This window comes from Olea europaea, chromosome 19, assembly GCF_002742605.1.
Source record: "Olea europaea var. sylvestris chromosome 19, O_europaea_v1, whole genome shotgun sequence".
Classification (NCBI taxonomy): domain Eukaryota; kingdom Viridiplantae; phylum Streptophyta; class Magnoliopsida; order Lamiales; family Oleaceae; genus Olea; species Olea europaea.
In genome coordinates, this window is record NC_036255.1 from 9,592,272 (window position 1) to 9,610,986 (window position 18,715).

An 18,715-nucleotide genomic window follows, 5' to 3' on the forward strand; every position below is an offset into this window, starting at 1 on the left:
GAACAAATCTGTGACCTATAAAATTTTTGGATTCGTGATCCAAAAATATTCTGTGACCTATAAGTTCTTTGATTTGTGACCTCGAACAAATCTGTGACCTATAAAATTTTTGAATTCCTAACCCAAAAATATTCTGCGAACTATAATTTTTTGAATTTGTGAGCAATAATGTGATCTATGACTTATAAAATTTTGATTTATGACCTCGAACAAATCTGTAACCTATAAAATTTTTAGATTCGTGACCCAAAAATATTATATGACCTATAATTTTTTGAATTTGTGATCAATGATGTGATCTGTAACTTACTAAATTTTGATTTGTAATCTCGAATAAATTTGTGACCTATAAAATTTTTGGATTCGTGACCCAAAAATATTCTGTGACCTATAAATTCTTTGATTTGTGACCGAAAAATAAGTTGGGATCAATAATTTGATAAGTCATGACTAAAAATTAATTTGTGACTAATTAATTTTTTAATTTGTGACCAACGAAAAAACTGTGACCTACAAAACTTTTGAATTGTGATCATATAATAATTTGTGATATAAAATTTTTGATTTGTGACCAAAAAATAATAAATGACTAGTTGAATTGTTAATTTGTGACCAAATTATACAAATATGTTACCTAGATATATTTAATTAATAAATTATTTAATTAATTAATTAAATCATAAATAAATTATAATAAAAATCTGATTTTTGAAGTTTGAAACTTGTTTTCTTAATTTTGAAATATGGTATACTTAATCTCTTCCTTGTGAAATTTTCCCCTGACTCAAATCAGAGAGTTGGCCCAGCTCAAATCCTCTCCCCGCCTTCGATGGGCTTTCCTTACCCTTCGTGGTCCAATTAAAAACCCAACAAAGGCAAAGGCAACCCAAGTCTTACTCTGATTGTGAGTTAGCCCAGCCCAAACATATAACCTCGTTTTTCTTCCCGTCTTAGATGGGCTAACCTTACTCTTCGTGGTCCAATTAAAAGCCCAACAAGCAACCCAATTCGGACTCATATCAACGGAGTTGGCCCAGTCCAGAACATATGCCCTCGTTCCTTCCCCCTTCCGATCGCTCCTACCGTCACTTTCCCGAATCCAATGAAGCGTTTTTCTGTTTCAGTTTCGCTCAATTCGCAAGCGAGTTATTATGAAATAATTCGTAAGCAATTTTTTAGCTCAAGTTTAAACCGAGTTCGAAACTCAGAAAATGGGTTGGAATCGAAGTCACTGTACAGGAGAATCTCGCCATTGGGTGACCCAAATGTCTCAGTAGTACCAGTCCTCGACCAGTGGATCCGAGAAGGCAATACTGTTGATAAATCACGGCTTCGATATATAATTAATGAGTTGAGATTTTACAAAAGATTCAAACATGCGCTTGAGGTTTGCATATTATTATTAATAATGTCTTCTTTATCTCTGGCTTTAGGTTGAGTTTTGGTTGATTTAAGCTAATGGGTTAGTTAAATATTTTGTTTTGATTTAATTTTAATTATTTGCATCTTGTTAATGTTTAATATGTTTTACCCTTTAATTTTGTAGTGTGTGTACAAAACTGTTTGCTTCATCCATTGACCTGTATATTGTGATTTCTACTGTTTTTAATAGAAGACATATTTAGAGTTTGTTTGGGTCAGCTTAAAATTAAGTAAAAAAAATGGTTACTTATATTTCCAATCATGTTTTGAGAGGTTGCTTAAAGAAAATTACTTTTTCAAGTTTGGCCAAGCACGCTCTTTCAAGAGAAGTTTTTGAACCATGAAAAATTAATGTTGCAAGAAAAAATGAGACAGGAATTGATGAATCGATAAGATACATATATATCAAGAACAATGATTGAATAGAAATTTAAGTATAGGATCCTAGGAAATGCTATTTCTGAAGAATAATTAAAAGCAACAATGTTCTCCCCTTAACCAAATTTGATTTTTTGTTTTTTTTGAGAAAATTATCTAAAGAAGTAAATGTTGCCATGATGATCGGAAGTATAGAGATTAGCAATATTGCAGTATCATTATCACATGAATTGATCTCCTGAGTTCTTATCATAACATATCTTCAGGTATCTCAATGGATGACTGATAAACGATACCTTTCCATGAGTTCTTCAGATGCTGCCATCCGAATGAATTTATTGTTTAACGTTTATGGTTTAGAACAAGTTGAGAATTATTTCGACACCATCCCAGCAAAATTGAAAGTCGTTGCTCATGTTTCCCTTCTCAACTGCTATGTGCATGCTAAGTCTGTGGATAAAGCAGAGGCCATTTTGCAGAAAGCTAGGGACATGGGTTATGCTACTAGACCAGTATGGTATAATATTATGATGAAACTCTACCATCAATTGGGAAACCAGGAAAAGCTTGATAGTTTAATCAATGAGATGAAAGAAAAGGGTATTCCTCTTGATCGATACACACTCACCATTCGTTTGAGTGCTTGTGATATGACCTCTGATCCTGCAGGAATAGATAAAATTTTAAGAATTATGCAATCTGATTCCAGTATTGTTCTGGACTGGACTATGTATGCTATTGTAGCTCAAAAATACTTAAGAGTGGGTTTTGTGGATAAAGCACTGGAGATGCTGCATAAAATGGAGAGTTTGATGGATGAGACGAAGAGAAAGGATCTTGCAGTAAGTTTCATCCTCAACCTCTATGCAGAAATGGGCAAGAAAGAAGAGTTATATCGAATATGGAATGAGTACAAACAAAACAACAAAGTCTTTAATAAGGTTTACATGAGCATGATACGGGCGTTAATGAAGTTTGATGACGTTGAAGGCGTTGAGAAGATTTTTGAGGAATGGGAATCGAGAGGATTATCCTATGATTTCCGTATTCCTAACTTCTTGATTGATGCATATTGTAGGAATCATCTTTTGGAGAAGGCTGAAGCTCTTTTAGACAGAGGAATATCGAAAGGTGGTGATCCTAATGCTACTACATGGCGCCTTTTGGCAGGTGGATATATCATGAGAAATCAAGTTTCGAGAGCTGTGGAAGCATTAAAGAAGGCATTATCGACGTATTCTCCAGACCCTAAGAACGATACCTTGATCACCTGCGTCAGATATCTGGAAAGGAAGGAAGACGTGGAAAAGTTCACGGGATCTCTTTGTGCAGAGGGTATTTCATCTGCAGCCGTGGTTGATGAATTGTTTTCTTTTATTAAGGATGAGGAATTAAATTCTTGTGCACAAGAGCAAAAATTGAAGGGCTGCTTGTGATTTCACTTGCCTGGTAAGGGATGGCTTGTGGAGTTGAAAAATCGTCGTGTCATCAAAGCTTGAATGCTTCGGAATCAACGGAACACATGGGTTATCCAATTTCAACCATTGTAGATGCTAATTTTTTTGCGCTGCTTTGTGGTAGGAGAAATAACTAAACCTATGCACGAATAAAAAATGATACAAGTCGAGCCTTTGTAGTTATGAATGAATTTAATTGTTACTCAGAGCTTGGAAATTTGATCTTTTTCGAGGATTATTGCTAAAATTGTATAGATCAGTAACTAAGAGACCATATAAGCCATTAAGTTACTGCTCCATTTGCATATGCATTTCCCATGCACTCGGTGTGGTGATCGCCCTATTGGCAGACTATTTTATGGTTTGATCAATTGGTGTTTAAATAATTGTCTTGTCACTGAATATTCTCCTCAAAAGTTACAAGAGACATAACTTACCCCCTATGGCATGTTTGGTACGGTTTATGGAAAAAAAAGAACTTAAGATTTAATCCATTATACACTTTTGCTCTTATATCATCCATGCTTATATCGTGAAAAAACAAGAAACAAAGCTGTCCCAAGCAGCATCTCTGACTAATTTTAAATAACCATATCAGATATCAGTTCTGGGAAAATGGAGGGAGGAAAGACTAAAATAGAGAGGAAAATAAACGAAAATACAGCCTGCCCGTCTTCAACCCCATGGGGCATGGGCTGTAGAGAAGCTGATAAAAAACATAAGCGGTAAAAAGCCAGCCATTTGAACCCAAGTCCCAATTAAGCTGCAACGGGCATCTTTTCTTGCTTTTCTTTCTTCTCCGTCTTCAAAGATGGTATCTTTTCTTTCTTCTCCGTCTTCAAAGATGGTATCTTTTCTTTCTTCTCCGTCTTCAAAGATGGTATCTTTTCTTTCTTCTCCGTCTTCAAAGATGGTATCTTTTCTTTCTTCTCCGTCTTCAAAGATGGTATCTTTTCTTTCTTCTCCGTCTTCAAAGATGGTATCTTTTCTTTCTTCTCCGTCTTCAAAGATGGCATATTTTCTGGCTTCTCAATCCCTGATATATCTGTTATCCTCAATTTTGTCAATTCCTGAAACAGGGAGACGATGGGAACCAATTTTAAGGTTTTAATTAGAGAATCACCTATCTATTTCTTTGGACAAATAGAAGAAAGAGCAAGAGCATGCACAGAAGAAACAGAAAAGATCAATATAGACGAAATAAAATTCTAATTGATAAATATTTCAATTACCTGACGATGCCCTTTCGTTCTTCTATAATTCTTCCTTCTCTTTTTCTTAAATATTATCACTTTTGCATCTAGTGCCTGCAAGATGAAAAGGTGCCTATCAAAGAAGAAGACCTTCATCCTTGTCTTCCGCGCAAGGAATAAAGATGCTTAGACCTGCTTGGGACAGTGAGAAGGCCATGGAAGGGGGATAAACCATGAGATCGTTTACCCCTCCATCAATAAGCAATTACTTTCAAACAATAGTTGCAGCATTGTTAAATTTCGCAATCACATAGATTATCAACGCATTTAAAACTTTCAAGTTTAAAATCTGACCTCCACAAAAAGCATCTTCGTCTCATACAGACACCGATCCAGTCCATAGGATGACCTTTTATTCTTTATTTTTTTGTAAGTTCGTTATCACTCAAGTTAAAATTAATCATAATGTTTTCTCCATATATTTGTGAACCAACATCTTAAAAGAAAACAAAGTGACCAGTGTTATGAAGCTTATAATTGCCATATTTTACTGCTTTGCTCACCTAGTTCTACATTCATCTTTGGAATTTCCTCCCGATAAGAACTTGAGATATAAGATTCCCTAGTTTGTAAAGGAGATCAGAGGATGATCTTATCAACAATGAAGTTTGGCCCATCAGAATCTAGTTTATGAATTGATTTTTAAGTATAAATTCGGAGGAGTTGAGAGCAACAGATTCAATTCAACTACAAAATGTGCATTATTTATGAAACATAGTCAGATCTCACGCAGGTTGCAGAAAATGGTAATATTCAATCTAGAAGTATCTTACATGCTCCTCAACAACAGCATGAACAGCAGCATCAGGCAAAATTGGTCGACCAATGATTGTTTGGGTTTTTGATCCCAACATAAGAACCTTATTGAGGATCAGCTGCAACAGAATGGTCAGTGATTGCATCAGTTGACATTCCCAACAGAGTTACTCCAATAAATAGTTAACATCAACAAATAGATAATTAAACAAATTCGACTTGAAAATATATGAAAATGGATACTATTAGATGAAAAATCGTATTCCAAAAAATTCAAGATATAACATCCACAAATTAGTTTAAGGCGCAGTATCTCCTCTGATCAATAATATCCAGTGTAGTGGCACTATGTGATTTTGACATAACAAAATAGCAATGTACATCTCAAAGTCTTGGATATTCCATACCAAGGTCAAACACTACAGGCAATAAGACAATGTTGTTATTGTACCTCAAATGCCCTATCTGCTAATGAGCTATGACCCTTCACGAGCCGTAGTAACTAGAGAAACAGAAATGTTAGTCAAAATATTATGAGTGATTGTAACTACTAACGTCAAATTTCAATTTTTAGTTTAATTGGACCTAAAACTAAAATATTACCCAACCAACTGAAGGCCTTCTGTGACTTGTGCTCTCTATCAAGGATTTGAGCATTAAGTCTACAACAGTCTGTGATGTATAGCTAGTCATTACAACCACAAGATTCTCCATACCAATTATTCTACAGGGCAAAGCTGCAATTGATCATCCATCTTATTTTCATTTATAATCCACTACAGGCAGAAATTATTAACCAGGCTCAATAATCAAATTGTTTAGTGCATATAAGCACATGCCAAAGATTCAGTGTTCATGGTAAATGCTGGAGACAGAATGCATACAAATTCAGAAAACCATCAATGTACCTGGCTTCTAGTTTATTCACCGTGTGAACACAAAATCATATACAAAAACATGATGTAGGGTTCCAAAAGAACATCATCGAGAGAGATGGTAAGGTATCCAGCTAGTTACAAACAACAAAATATATGGTGATGTGGACCTTTAGTTATAACCAATCTGAGCCTGAGTTGAAATCAAATTGCAATTGTTTCATGATAAAGCTTTCATCCGGAGACAATGCAGAATTGAGAGAAATTGCAAAATTGAAAAACTCATCTCTTCGTTCATTTATTTATTTTTTTGCAAACTGTGTGAAATAAAAAATTAAAAAGAATAGAGAATTAACACACTAATAGATTTTCTTCAAGATGCTTTTCAGATCAAAATGAATGACAGTTACATAGGACAGCTGAAGCAGAGGACTGGTCTCTACTGGGAGCACCCACCCACCCTCTCAATCCGGAGGCCATAGGAAGAGTGATGCAATCGATCTAGGACCACATTTGCGGTCTGGAAAACAGGAAACCACAGATGCATAGTCTTTCATATGGAAACGAGTTAGAGCATCTCCAAGAGACTATTTTTAAAGAGCATATTCAATAATTAAAAGAGCGTCTATAAATTTAAATAGTAAAACTTTTGAAATACTCCAACAGACTCTTTATATTTAACTCTTAATTTTACTACTCCCAAAAAATATTTATTATTTTTCTCTATCTTTTATTTTAACTAACTTTTCTTTAGATTAATATATTATTTGCCGACATTGAAAACTGAAATACTCTGAAGACATTTAATTATAGAGAGTGAGTTTGGCTCTCTAAATTAAAATGTTAATTTAAGAGTCTCTTGGAGCATAATTTTAAAAGTTGACTCTTTAAAATTGGGAGCATTTCATATTTAAAGAGTCTCTTGAAGATGCTCTTAGGATATAGCTATATATGAATTAGTCTCTACCAAAGGTCAAGAAACCTAGGAAAGAGAGACATAGAAGATCATTTTAGTCCGAAGGCAATGAAAAATGAAGAGCAGATATCAAATTTAGGGCCTACTACCTATATATTCAATCATAAAGAATTATCAAAATTTGAACTTTTAATGATTAATAGCATGATGCTGTAGGAAAATACAAAACTTGGATCTATTTATAAACTGCACAAGGTTTTGCTTAGATCAAAGAATGAGGCATGTTGAGTTCAAGATATCTGTCAAATATTATTGCTAGTAAAGTTCAAACTATCAAAATTTTCCATTTCATTGACAAGCAAACAACAAGATAAGTTATAAGGAGAGAAAAAGTATCCTAGATGTCCTCTCATAAGTAACAAGAAATTTTTATTCTACACTTCCAACAAATAATAGGACCAGGAAATGAGAATCAATGCAAAACTACATGTGAGTTCAATAACCTTGTCATTGACGTTGCAGTACTTCAATTTCTCTGCATATATGCAATCCCCATTGCTCACCTTAAACTGATGTGACCCAATCTAAGCAAACCACAACAGCAGCAAAAAAAAGATTTGAGCAAACACTTCTACACAAGTGAACAAAGTTAAGAAGGAAAAAATACAACCTTTCCAGTATGGCACACGAAATTAATTGGTATTTTGTAAATTATGTTTCAGCAGCTATCTTGTCATAACTTGCTTATTTCCAACTTTCACTAATAAGTCGAATTAATTATTTCAAAACTTCCTTGTTTACCTATAAGTAAATCTTGTAAGCTTGACCAAATATGCTCTTAGCTCCCACACTCTCAAGTCAAATACAAATCTGGGTCCAAAATTCAACAAAAATCGAAGAAAACAAAACACAAATGAAAAATTGGGTGGGATGATTCAACGAACCTGAACCACAGCAAAAACCGGTTCGTATGGTTTGAAGACCCGGTCAGACTTTTGAAGCGGACTTATGACTTTGTACCCTATTTCAGCTGCCTCTTTTTCTTTATCCTCGGGAGACAATGCAGCTGTCTCATTTTCCCTCTCATCATCCGCACTCTCTATGTCTTGTCCTTCGCTTTCATAATCATCATCATCATCTTCATCTTCTTCTTCTTCATCAGTATCATCATTTCGATTTTTGGAACAGAAGTGACGGAAAACTACACTCTGTGCGTTAATATCATTACTGTTGAATAAGCGATGTAGTGATTTGGGAGTGAAGGCGGGGTGGAGAGTGAATTTCGAGGTAGGCGCAAGGAATTGAGGATTCAGGTGAGGAGTTCGGGTTCTAAGGAATTGGAAATGGCGATTTAGGTTTTGAATACAGCGTCGATTCGCCATTATTGTGTCGAATATCGTTTCTTTAGAGGGTTTTATCAGTACAGCAAGGAAGACTATTGCTTTCTAGGGTTTAGTTTTCCGTGAAAAATGTCGAGAGAGATTTTTGGAGCCTAAAGTCGTTTGTGTCACCAATGCGATTTGCCTATTTGAATTAACCAAAAATATTAGTCTATTTTCATATTGGCCCATTAGAATTCCATAAAATTACCTAAAATCCTACTTTTTCAAATTTCAATTTGAAAAATCAGGTATAATTTTTTTTTTTCAATAATCAGATGACAACTATTTTTTTAAAAAACATATATACCATTGATATCTATAGTTGCAACCAAAGAAAAAGTGAAATAAATATAGAGAAGGTGTAATGTCATGCTACTTTTTTATGATGATATCATGATATCATTCGTGAATTCCGATGATACCCTCATCAATTGACACTTCCTCCAAATCAATCAATATGACGTCCATCACCTACTATTCACCCCGCTTTCTCCTCATTGCTACAGTCAGAACCTTCCAACTGAAAGATAAATGTATCAATCAACTTAAAAAGAGAGTGCCGATCGACTAGGGCATCATCAAATTCACAAATGACACCATGATATCATCCCATTAACCATAGATCCTTTCTGCTTTGTGCTATGGTTGCAAATAGAGAGAGAGAGAGAAGGTATATATATATATATATATATATATATTACTTGATTTTTGAAATTGAAAAGTAGGTTTTAAGTAATTTTCTCAACATTAATTGCAAAAATAATAAATGACAACCAACTATAAGGAATGAAGCAACCACTGATAATTATTATTATTATTAGAAAACTTGTGAATATGTACAACAAAAAATGGATAATTAAATATTGTATCTTTTTCAAAATTTATGGAAAAGAAAAATAAAAGCTGCTGTGTAGAAGCATAACTACAAGGCTCAACTTGCACAAATTCCTATCCCTGGAATGAATTATCTTGTACCGGGGTAGGAAAGAATAAAAATTCGCCTAGAACAAAATTTTTTAAGTAGCAGTGATACCCTTGCTGCCAGCACTGACTTTCCGATGATGCCTCGATTTCCGGTCTCTCCCACGCTTTGTAGGAACCTTCTTGACTGGGCTACTTACAATATTGTCAGTAACAGTCCCAGGTGGGGAGTTCAGTTTTTCATCGATAAATGGGGGTGGAGGATGAACAAGAACAATCGCGTCTGGAGGAGGGGAAGCCCAGTTCTCAAGCAAGTCTCTGTGGTACCCCTGCAAAAATGAAAAAGGTGATAAAGTTACGAGCTCGACCAAAAGCTTGCAATATATTTACAACAACGAATGAAATCTCATTTCCTGACTAAAGTAGTGACCTGGCCTGGCCAGGTCATCGGAATAAGAAGGGCCTTCAAACAAAATCATGACAAAGAGGTAACAAGAATCCTTGTTCACCACTCAATTGAGTACATTGTGTTTTTTGATATTTTTCATACTAAAAGGATCACTTATAAGCAACGGATACTAGTTAATCTCAACCGCAGCCAGATTATTTCATTTCCTTCTCAGTCTATGCTTCAAAACATGGAGAAGATCTCCAAGTTACGATATCAGACCATTATCAAACGGATCAAACAATGAGAATATGTTAGCCTGTCATCTACATAGGGGAAAGAAAGAAATGACAAAGTAGCAGCAGAGTCCCTCTTCGAAATTGTTACGGAGATCGTATAATTTCTTTTACTTTAACAAGTTAATGGGAGATCATAAACTGGGAAAGAATGCATAATTTCAGAAACGATATTTGAAAGACAGTAGATTACCTAAAGGATAAACAAGATGTAAAAGCAGTTTATAGGTGGTCAATAAAGTATAGAATAGTTGATGTCATAATCATGGAGCTTACATTTCTTCAAAAGAATAATGAAACCAACGAGATACAAAAGAAACAGATATACACGTTTCAGTCTAACTTCTCAGAAATATGAACTATTGACAAATATAAGAATATCACCTGCACCACGAAGTTGCGCCTTTCACAATCCAAGAACATATTGATAGTGTAATTCGTTTTTGAAGCAATCTTGTCCCTAACAGTCGAAAAACTAATTTGGTCTCTGGAAGTAAAACGATCCACTTCGTTAAACCAAAGACAGGTGAAGAGGTTGGAGATTGGAATGTGCTCCCGTAGTATAACACATCCTTCAGGAACATCTAGAAACCACATTGTCAACTGATATTAGTCCAACATGGAATGGCAGATCTAGTGACCAAAATAAAGAAAAATAAGGGGAGAAAATAGGGACCAACTGTCCTACCACTTGTAATAGGAAATTTATCAGCAGAAAATGGGGTTAAACCCTCGCCTTTATAGAAATCAATCTGGAAGTCAATGGAGGCATTTTCATACTTCCCAGCGGCCTTATTAGCTTCTGCTTCTACAAACACATCAAAACGCTTATAATGCCTCGAAATTGCAAAGCTAGCATTTTTCCTCCACAAGAACCTGTAATATTTGTAAGAGAAACGTCAGAAAACATATCTCTTATAGACACGGGATATGAATAAAAATAAAAATAAAAATCCAGTTTGAAAGTGATTAAACTATTAATGGAACATAATGGGACTGAATATTTTATTATGAAGGTAATTCCATTAGTACTGCTACTAAATAATGGTATATATTCATGGATATATGTTAATTAAGATACATGTAGAATTGTAGATGAACGAATTGGAAGTTAGCCCACTAAATCCACTTCCTCTTAAATCTCACACCACATAACAAAATTTCTCCCTCTGATTTGATGTGCACAACAATACAAACTAAGTCTTATTTCCAATAAATTTGCGGCTGGCTACATGATTCTTCTTTGCCATTCTACTTCGTGCATTGATAGATCTGCTGAAAGACAATAGTAACTAGATTTGAAGTTCCAAAAACTGGAAAGAAAAACCGAAAACAACCAGGACATAAAGATTCACATCCACAATGAAGCCTTGGCAGTTGATACAATCATTATGTGCTTGCTTGGGGGAGCTTTAAGCGTGTCATTGTAGGTCAAGGGACTCAAGGAATGTATGGTTATCAAGTAGATAAAAGTTGTGGGTCCTAAGAAATACACGGATAAAAATTATGTTTTTGAGCTTATAAGCATTTAAAAGCACTATGTGTAACATGTTACCTTGACCCAATCACCTTCAGCTTGCAAAAAGTTGTGTTTGACTATCATTACTACACTTAGGGTCCGTTTGATTGTAAAGATGGAATTGAAAACGAATTTTAGGAAATTGAATTACCTAGAAATTATTTTCCTGAAAATTGTAAATTATTGTGTTTGACTAGTATAATTTTTCACGTGGAAAATGTTGAAATAAAAGTATTTTTTGATATTCGTTTGGCTTTATTTTACATGAAAATTGTCAATTAAATGTATGAAATTTACTGGTATTGGAAATGAAATTTGTTTTCATTGCAAAACCCAAAAAAAAAATAAATAAATAAATAAAAATTCAACTATTTTTGGGTGTTCATTTGGCTTTGTTTTATATGAAAATTGTCAATTAAAGGAAAATATTTTTTTACAATAATTTTTAGAATTTGTTTCCATTACTAAAAATAATAATAATAATAATAATAAAATAAAAAATTGCTACCGTACTCGGGAAAACCAATTCTCACCATATATGGTGGGAATTGATTTTCCATGAAAACATGAAAAACCACACTTTCCAAGACAATCAAGGATTGAAATTCCATGGAAATAATTGTGCTACCAAACAACAAAAAAAATGGAAAAGATGGAATTGGAATTCCATTTCCATGCTATCAAAAACTGCCTTAGAAAAGAAGTCGACTGACGAAGTAGTGTATCTTCATATATGTCAAAGACCTCAGCTAGCATAACTAACATTGCCAAAGTTCAAAAGCAAACAAGAGGCCTTACATTAAAAACTTATAAACTGCGCTCAACTTGTGCAACGCAAAAATTCAAAACATTTTACACCTCAAACAGAAGTTAGGCCACTAATAGCATCTAGCAAGCAAAAACATTATTTAGAATCAATAGTGTAGGCTTTTTTTGCAACACTCGTGTGGGGAATCTTGAAAAATAACATGGCTAAGAATAATAATAATAATAAAAGAACGTTCTGTAACAACATAAACCACAAATTTGGCTACTTATAGTAGATTAGACTTACCTTTCGAGAATCTGATATGGATCCACAACCAGTTCAAGTTTTGCATCAACCCATAGTGAGTATCGGGCATTAGGGAAAAGCCTATGAAGTAAAAGCTTCGGAATCTGACATGAAAGAACATATTCGTTTATAACAATCAGTATGCGTATCAAATGTGAATGGCTGCTCTGTTGCCGAACAGGCATAATGGACTCAAAGAAATAAAGCACAAGCTGAAGAAAGGGTTGCTATCAACAATTCATTAGGTAAATAGTATCTTCATTATGAAAATATGTTGATAACACGAGGCCACTAGATGTGGCATGCATAATAACAATAAGTGCAGGACCAACTATATCAGAAAAAACAGCAGTAGGCGACCCTATTCGACTATGTCATTATCTGACATAGTTTTACATATTTTGTATGACTTTCTCTTCACAAGGAAGAAAAACTTGGACAATCTTAAACAAGTAACTATTAGTAATAAATGAATATGGAGAATAGACCAAACAGAGCTTAAGGAAGCAATGAATAAGTTATCATGCAGAGAGGGGAAAGAAATCTGAACATCCAATTAAAGCGGAATGATATAAAACTGAACAGAATCATAATTAAATTTGAATGATTTCACAACAAATTTGAACTCATGAAGCGTTCTAAAACATATCCAAGAAAGAGCCATTTAAGAGATGGTTGAGCACAGGCAAAGAGAAGCACTAACTCCTTTAAAGAGAGAACTCCAAAAAGGGTTCTGAGATGAGGAATCACACTTAAACAAAATCTTTAGTGGCAGAATAGTGTAAATGTGGTGTAAGGACACTAAATTTTGAAAAAGAAAATAATAATAATTTTAACTTCTCTTAATCTGAAGGCCGACCACCTCTACACCAAGCTTCTCTTCTCTTACAATAAACTAAACTTTAAATAACTGTGTGCTTAATGTAAAATTACTGACTGCAAAGATCTGAGGGCATTCTTCATTAAAGTTCATCTCCTACAGATATTGAATATTGAAATGAAAATCACAGATCTAAAGATCAAAATGGACTTTTATTCAGATTTTATTTCTAGAGATAAGTTAGATTTTTTAAAGTAAATAATTACTAAGAATTTTAGTTTCACCTCAATCCTAACCAATGTGTTGACAGCTTTCTCTTACATACAAGGATGAAAGTAATAAAGCCCTTGTTAGCCCCCTTTTTTTAGAATAAATTTTGTAAAATGTGATTTTTTGGAGAATTGTAGTTAAAAAGTAGGAAAAAAAATTTGGATTTATGTGCAAAATTATTTTATTGGAGAATGTGCGGTTGATAAAGAGTTTGGAGAAAAATGATATTGAAAAATGGGGCTCAAATTATATTTGTTTCTGATAACTTCATCTCCCATGGATAATGATCATTCTAAGTTAAGATTGAGTGTCAATGCAACAAACACATCTAAACACAGAGTGCGGAATAGGTAACCTCGAGATATTTACCTTTCCATTCCGCCTCGGATCAGAGTAAGGTAGGTTGCGAACAACTACTATTCTCCATAACCCAATTTTCTTGCTACTATCCAGCTCATTAGAATTGATTAAAAATGCTTCTGTTTCTTCATCCACAAACATATGGAAGCAGACATTTTTTATGGCATACATACTAATGTTCTTTGGTTGTCGTATTAAATCAAATGCTCCTGATAAGAACAAACATCCTGTATTAATTACCAAAAGATTTAATATAGAAATCAAACATTATGTTGGATCAGTACCAAAAATTGCGGATGTGACAACAACCCCTTGACAACTTTCCATCTCAATAAGGTCGGAATCGTTAATGTCAAAACCTGTCTGGCGGCCAGGTTTGGCTCCTCTAACAAACCTATAGAGAATGTTTAATTACCCATGAGAAAGATAAGCACGTCAAAGAGCAATGTGAGGTAAAATATTCAGAAACCTACCCACAATGGACGCCCATGGACTCTCTTATATCATATGAATCACTCCTCTCTCTCAATGAAGGATATCCACCGAATTCAGAGCCTCCAAACTCGGTTCTAGTTAAATTCTCTTCATAAATATATGTCAAATTCTTAAGCACGGGAGAAAAGGATGGTGCAGCTGGCATTAGGGAAATAGCTTGTTCCAAAGGAAGGTAGCATACTGGACATGCTGGCAAAGCAAACAACAATAAAATCAAGCAAAATGTATAGTTCAGCCTTAAAAGAATAAGGCAATTCATGTTAAATCCAGACGATCTTCACTGCGAAATTGTCCAGTGAAATCGGAATAAGCTGGAATGGATGTGTTTATAAATTAGACAACGATGCATTGACGCCATGCACCAATGATCATTTAGACTCTAGATCTCGTTAAAATAACATGTTAAGATCAAAGTAGGGATCTCGGTTCCTATAGTCTAATACCTAGTTATCTTGATGTTTCCATAAGTGAAATAACATGAAATCTCAGAAAGTGAGATAATTTAAACTTACGACGTGGTCCAGTCCTCTTTCTATCTGCAGGTGGTGGAGGCAATGTAAAACCCTCACATGGATTCCCAGGAGGAAGAATATATCCTGTAAAATACACAGGAGGTGGCGGATATGGAGGCAGAGGTAGGGGGTCTAGATTTGCATTTCCCACAACATTGTTTACATTAGAGGAAAAAGCCGCAGTATGACTATCTTTCTCCCTAGATATCAAAGCGGATTTAATACTCATATTTGACAAAATTGGTTCTTGTGAATCTTCACCTGCAAACAAGCAGAAACACAGATCGAACAAATCTTTAACTCATTAACTGATAAACATTTGATCCCGAAATCACTTTCAACCCACACGCAGCTGATTAAATGACAATACCCCATTCTGAGCAAACTCTGCCAGTGAATGGAAACTCAGATAAAGAAAACCAGCCAACAATAACATTTTAAATTAATTCATGAATACATAATCTGGTGTTCAGGTAGATGCATTGTGCTCTTTCTTACAAATACAGATATGAATTATGCTACAGCGACATAATTATTGACATAATATCACATGAGACCTCATAATTGGATTATTTTAAATACAGTCAGCTTTTCATCCAATCACATCTTGCCAAATCACATTATGTCATACGTCAACCACTTTCTGTCAAAAGTAGCATATAACCATACAGGTATAGATATAAACTAGCACCAAAATTAAGAATGCAGAAAGAATTTCGAAAACAAGAGTTAAGACAGGAGGCCAAACCTTTTCCAACATATAAAACCCAGACGAAAACTGCAGCTGAAACAAGACACAAGAGCAGCATTCCAACCTTCTTCCGGGGAGCGAATTTGCAGATCCAATGAAAAAATTTGTCCTTTTCCTTGAGCATCTTGGCAGGCTTTCTTGGCACCAGAGGTGGAGGCGTCGTTTGGATTGGAGATGACAAGAAACTACTCTGAAATTGCTGTTGTTGCAATGACCCATAACTTCCCGAAGATCGAAGACCCAATGACCCTGTAGTCATTGTTGTCCCGTCAAGTCCAAAATTTCACCTCTCATCTCCCCCCTCCTCTCATCCGCACAAAATCAACTGTTGAAGCTACCCTAAATTCAAGAAGTCTGTAATCTAATTCTTGATTTGTAAAACCCAAACTCTCTTCACCCTCAATTTCAAGCTCAAATCAAAAATTATATCCGATTAACAATCTTAATTACCTTTGAACTGTAGAAATTACCCAAAAATCAGAATCAACTAAATAATCCAATGGCAATATTTCAGTATAGTTATAGACTCTCCAGCAAAGACTAGAGTAATGTGAAACCAAAAAATTGATATTTCAAAAGCAAATCTAATAGGCGACCACTATTATTGAATCGTAATTAACCAAAGTAGAACATAACATTTTTATCCAATTAAAACTCAATATTGATTTTCACTCCACCAATGCTTGGTATTAAGCGCAAAAAATGGGGCTCAAAATCAACATTAAACAAAAATAACCCCAAAACAAAAATAATAATGATAAATTAATAAAAAGGCCAAAAATTTGAGGGCTGGGTTACTTAAGGCTGTGGCGATTGATTTCTAGGGTTTTGTGGCTGATTTAGAAATCTAACAGAATAGATCGCAGTTTACAAGTTCCTTCAATTTTGGAATGTAATTCTATTTTCCAAATAAATTAATTTTTGCAAATTCATTATTGTAATAAATCAGTTGAAATAAAAGCATTGAGGTTATCATCCCATGTGCTCTGAATTTCAGACCGCTTTTGTTAACCCATACGTGGCACAGTGCCAATTTGTTTATAATTTTGACTTGATCATAAAATTAGAAAAGCTGGCTTAGTCACTTATTTAGACAACATTTGTCACTTACCCAACGTTTATTATAATTAAAAAATATTTTTAACTTATATTTGATTATGTGTTTAAGCAATTTTAACGGCCACTATTAACAGAGTAAGCATAGCCCAAATTTTTTGTTAAGATTGTATTTTGAAACAGTAGATTAATGAAAATTGTGTAGTTAAAAAATAAGGAAAAAATTTAAATTTGTATGTAATATTATTTTATTGAAAAATATGCGATTGAAAAGAAAAGGAAAAGTATATATTTTGAAAATAATAGGATCAAACAACGACTAAATTAGTTGTGAAGTACTTTAAGATAAAATTGTTGAATTTTGGCCTAAAGTAGCATTAGCCTAGCTCCCTCGTATAAATATTTAAGATGAAATTGTAGAATTTTGACTCAAATATTAGCATTAGCCCAACTCTAGTTTAAATCTCAACCCAAATCCAATGCTCAATTATTCAAATTGTATTAAAAACACTACAATTATTAATTATTCTTTTCATGACATTCATGAAATATGAATATTTTATTGTCAAATTAGATATTTTATTTAATGCATGTTTGACTAAAATTTACTTATAATTATTAAGTAAATTTTATTATAGATAATTTGTATTGATTAGGTCTCAGAGGAAAATTACTTATTTTAATAGTTAGGGACACTACGTATTTTTCTAAATTTAAAAGTAATTAATTTTTTTATTAATACATATGTTTTCCTTTATTACTAATTCATATTTATAAAAAAAAAATTACTTATTTTGACCATAAAATAGATACTATGATCAAAATAAATAACTTACTATAGATTTGATATTTACAATAAAAAGAATAATTGTTAAAACTTATTTATTTATAAAGTAATATGTATTGACAATAAAAAGAATATTTGTTAAAACTTTCAATTGTTTAAAAACACTGATTGTCAAAGTTACTAGAAGAGTACTCATTAATTAATTTTTTAAAATTTTCATTGGTGGATATGTATTTTTGCTTATTTCAATCATGATTCAGTTAGCTTATGTTTTTTAAAGTAAGCGTTGATTTTCTATTTGGTAAAAAATACAAAGATTTAGTTGAATATATTAATGTGAGACATCTAAACTTTTTTTTTTTTTTAATTTCATTAAGTGTCGTATACTTTTTCTAGTGAATGTCACAAAATGGCCTCCGAAACTCCATTTCTTGTGGTGTAAGTTCATTCAAAAAATTTTAAATTTCAGCTCATCTTAACATCATTTTCTGGCTCTGTCATGTTTCCAAGATTTAATAATTGTTTGAGACTTTATTAAGAAGAAATAATTGATGGTTTCAAACTTGTAATTATTGTATAACTAAAATTTTCTGAACCATTTGAATTAAATGATTCAATTCAATTATCGAATAAAATTATACTTCTTTCGAGTCTTAAAAGTTGAGAAACAGAATTGACAAAGACACGCACAAACGATAGAGTATGTCGTTTAATTCAATGCAAAATAAAAGATCTTACCAAACTTTGGCATGCTCTTTAAATATGGATGCCTTGCAAACATAAACACATGTGACGCATGGTTATTGTTAGCTCATTTTTGTAAGGTGTTGTGTCAAATCGTGGAACGAGCGCAACACTCGTATTTAGTTATCATCATTGAGTTTTGAAGCTGGAACAAACTTCTAGTAATAAGTCGAAGAACGATAAGAATGATATCAAGTCATGTCCCTTATGTCCTAGACGAGTATAAGGTTAAAATCTCGAGTCTAACTACAAAATTATTTATCTTTTACAAATTACGTTGGAAGCCTAAAATTAACCAAATTT

At 33.6% G+C, this 18,715-nt stretch overlaps 3 protein-coding genes across 3 annotated transcripts in view; 1 reads left to right on the plus strand and 2 right to left on the minus strand.

The window, feature by feature from the left end:
• The window catches only part of LOC111368328 (pentatricopeptide repeat-containing protein At2g20710, mitochondrial-like), a 4,256-nt gene extending 774 nt beyond the window's left edge, over positions 1-3,482 (plus strand). Inside the window, exons 2-3 of the mRNA XM_022989558.1 lie at positions 955-1,387; positions 2,067-3,482. Of these exons, the coding sequence (XP_022845326.1) occupies positions 955-1,387; positions 2,067-3,236 (1,603 nt within the window). The 3' untranslated portion in view covers positions 3,237-3,482. The remainder of the gene's footprint in view (positions 1-954; positions 1,388-2,066) is intronic.
• Positions 3,483-3,732: 250 nt separating this feature from the next.
• On the minus strand, positions 3,733-8,563 carry LOC111368752 (50S ribosomal protein L21, mitochondrial-like). The gene is made up of 6 exons (XM_022990177.1): positions 8,002-8,563; positions 7,561-7,641; positions 5,284-5,385; positions 4,490-4,564; positions 4,237-4,327; positions 3,733-4,071 (listed from the first exon to the last, which is right to left on the minus strand). The coding sequence occupies exons 1-6, from the start codon at positions 8,437-8,439 to the stop codon at positions 4,016-4,018; spliced, it is 843 nt and encodes a 280-aa protein (XP_022845945.1). The 5' UTR covers positions 8,440-8,563; the 3' UTR covers positions 3,733-4,015.
• A 663-nt stretch (positions 8,564-9,226) lies between these two features.
• Positions 9,227-16,821, minus strand: LOC111368754. The gene is made up of 9 exons (XM_022990181.1): positions 15,823-16,821; positions 15,075-15,335; positions 14,541-14,751; positions 14,352-14,461; positions 14,077-14,276; positions 12,618-12,721; positions 10,733-10,920; positions 10,429-10,628; positions 9,227-9,689 (listed from the first exon to the last, which is right to left on the minus strand). The coding sequence occupies exons 1-9, from the start codon at positions 16,082-16,084 to the stop codon at positions 9,456-9,458; spliced, it is 1,770 nt and encodes a 589-aa protein (XP_022845949.1). The 5' UTR covers positions 16,085-16,821; the 3' UTR covers positions 9,227-9,455.
• Between the last annotated feature and the right edge of the window lie 1,894 nt (positions 16,822-18,715).

What these genes read in the sequence shown, in the direction of transcription:
- LOC111368752 (XM_022990177.1), bottom strand. Translation starts at nt 8,439, where the DNA reads ATGGCGAATCGACGCTGTATTCAAAACCTAAATCGCCATTTCCAATTC. An exon ending in ATGCTGTTGTTGAGGAGCAT is followed by an intron (nt 4,565 to 5,283) that starts GTAAGATACTTC and finishes TTCATCTTGCAG; the next exon opens with GCACTAGATGCAAAAGTGAT. An exon ending in GAACGAAAGGGCATCGTCAG is followed by an intron (nt 4,328 to 4,489) that starts GTAATTGAAATA and finishes TCCCTGTTTCAG; the next exon opens with GAATTGACAAAATTGAGGAT.
- LOC111368754 (XM_022990181.1), bottom strand. Translation starts at nt 16,084, where the DNA reads ATGACTACAGGGTCATTGGGTCTTCGATCTTCGGGAAGTTATGGGTCA. An exon ending in ATCCGAGGCGGAATGGAAAG is followed by an intron (nt 12,722 to 14,076) that starts GTAAATATCTCG and finishes CTTTCATGTCAG; the next exon opens with ATTCCGAAGCTTTTACTTCA. An exon ending in TAAATTTCCTATTACAAGTG is followed by an intron (nt 10,629 to 10,732) that starts GTAGGACAGTTG and finishes TGTGGTTTCTAG; the next exon opens with ATGTTCCTGAAGGATGTGTT.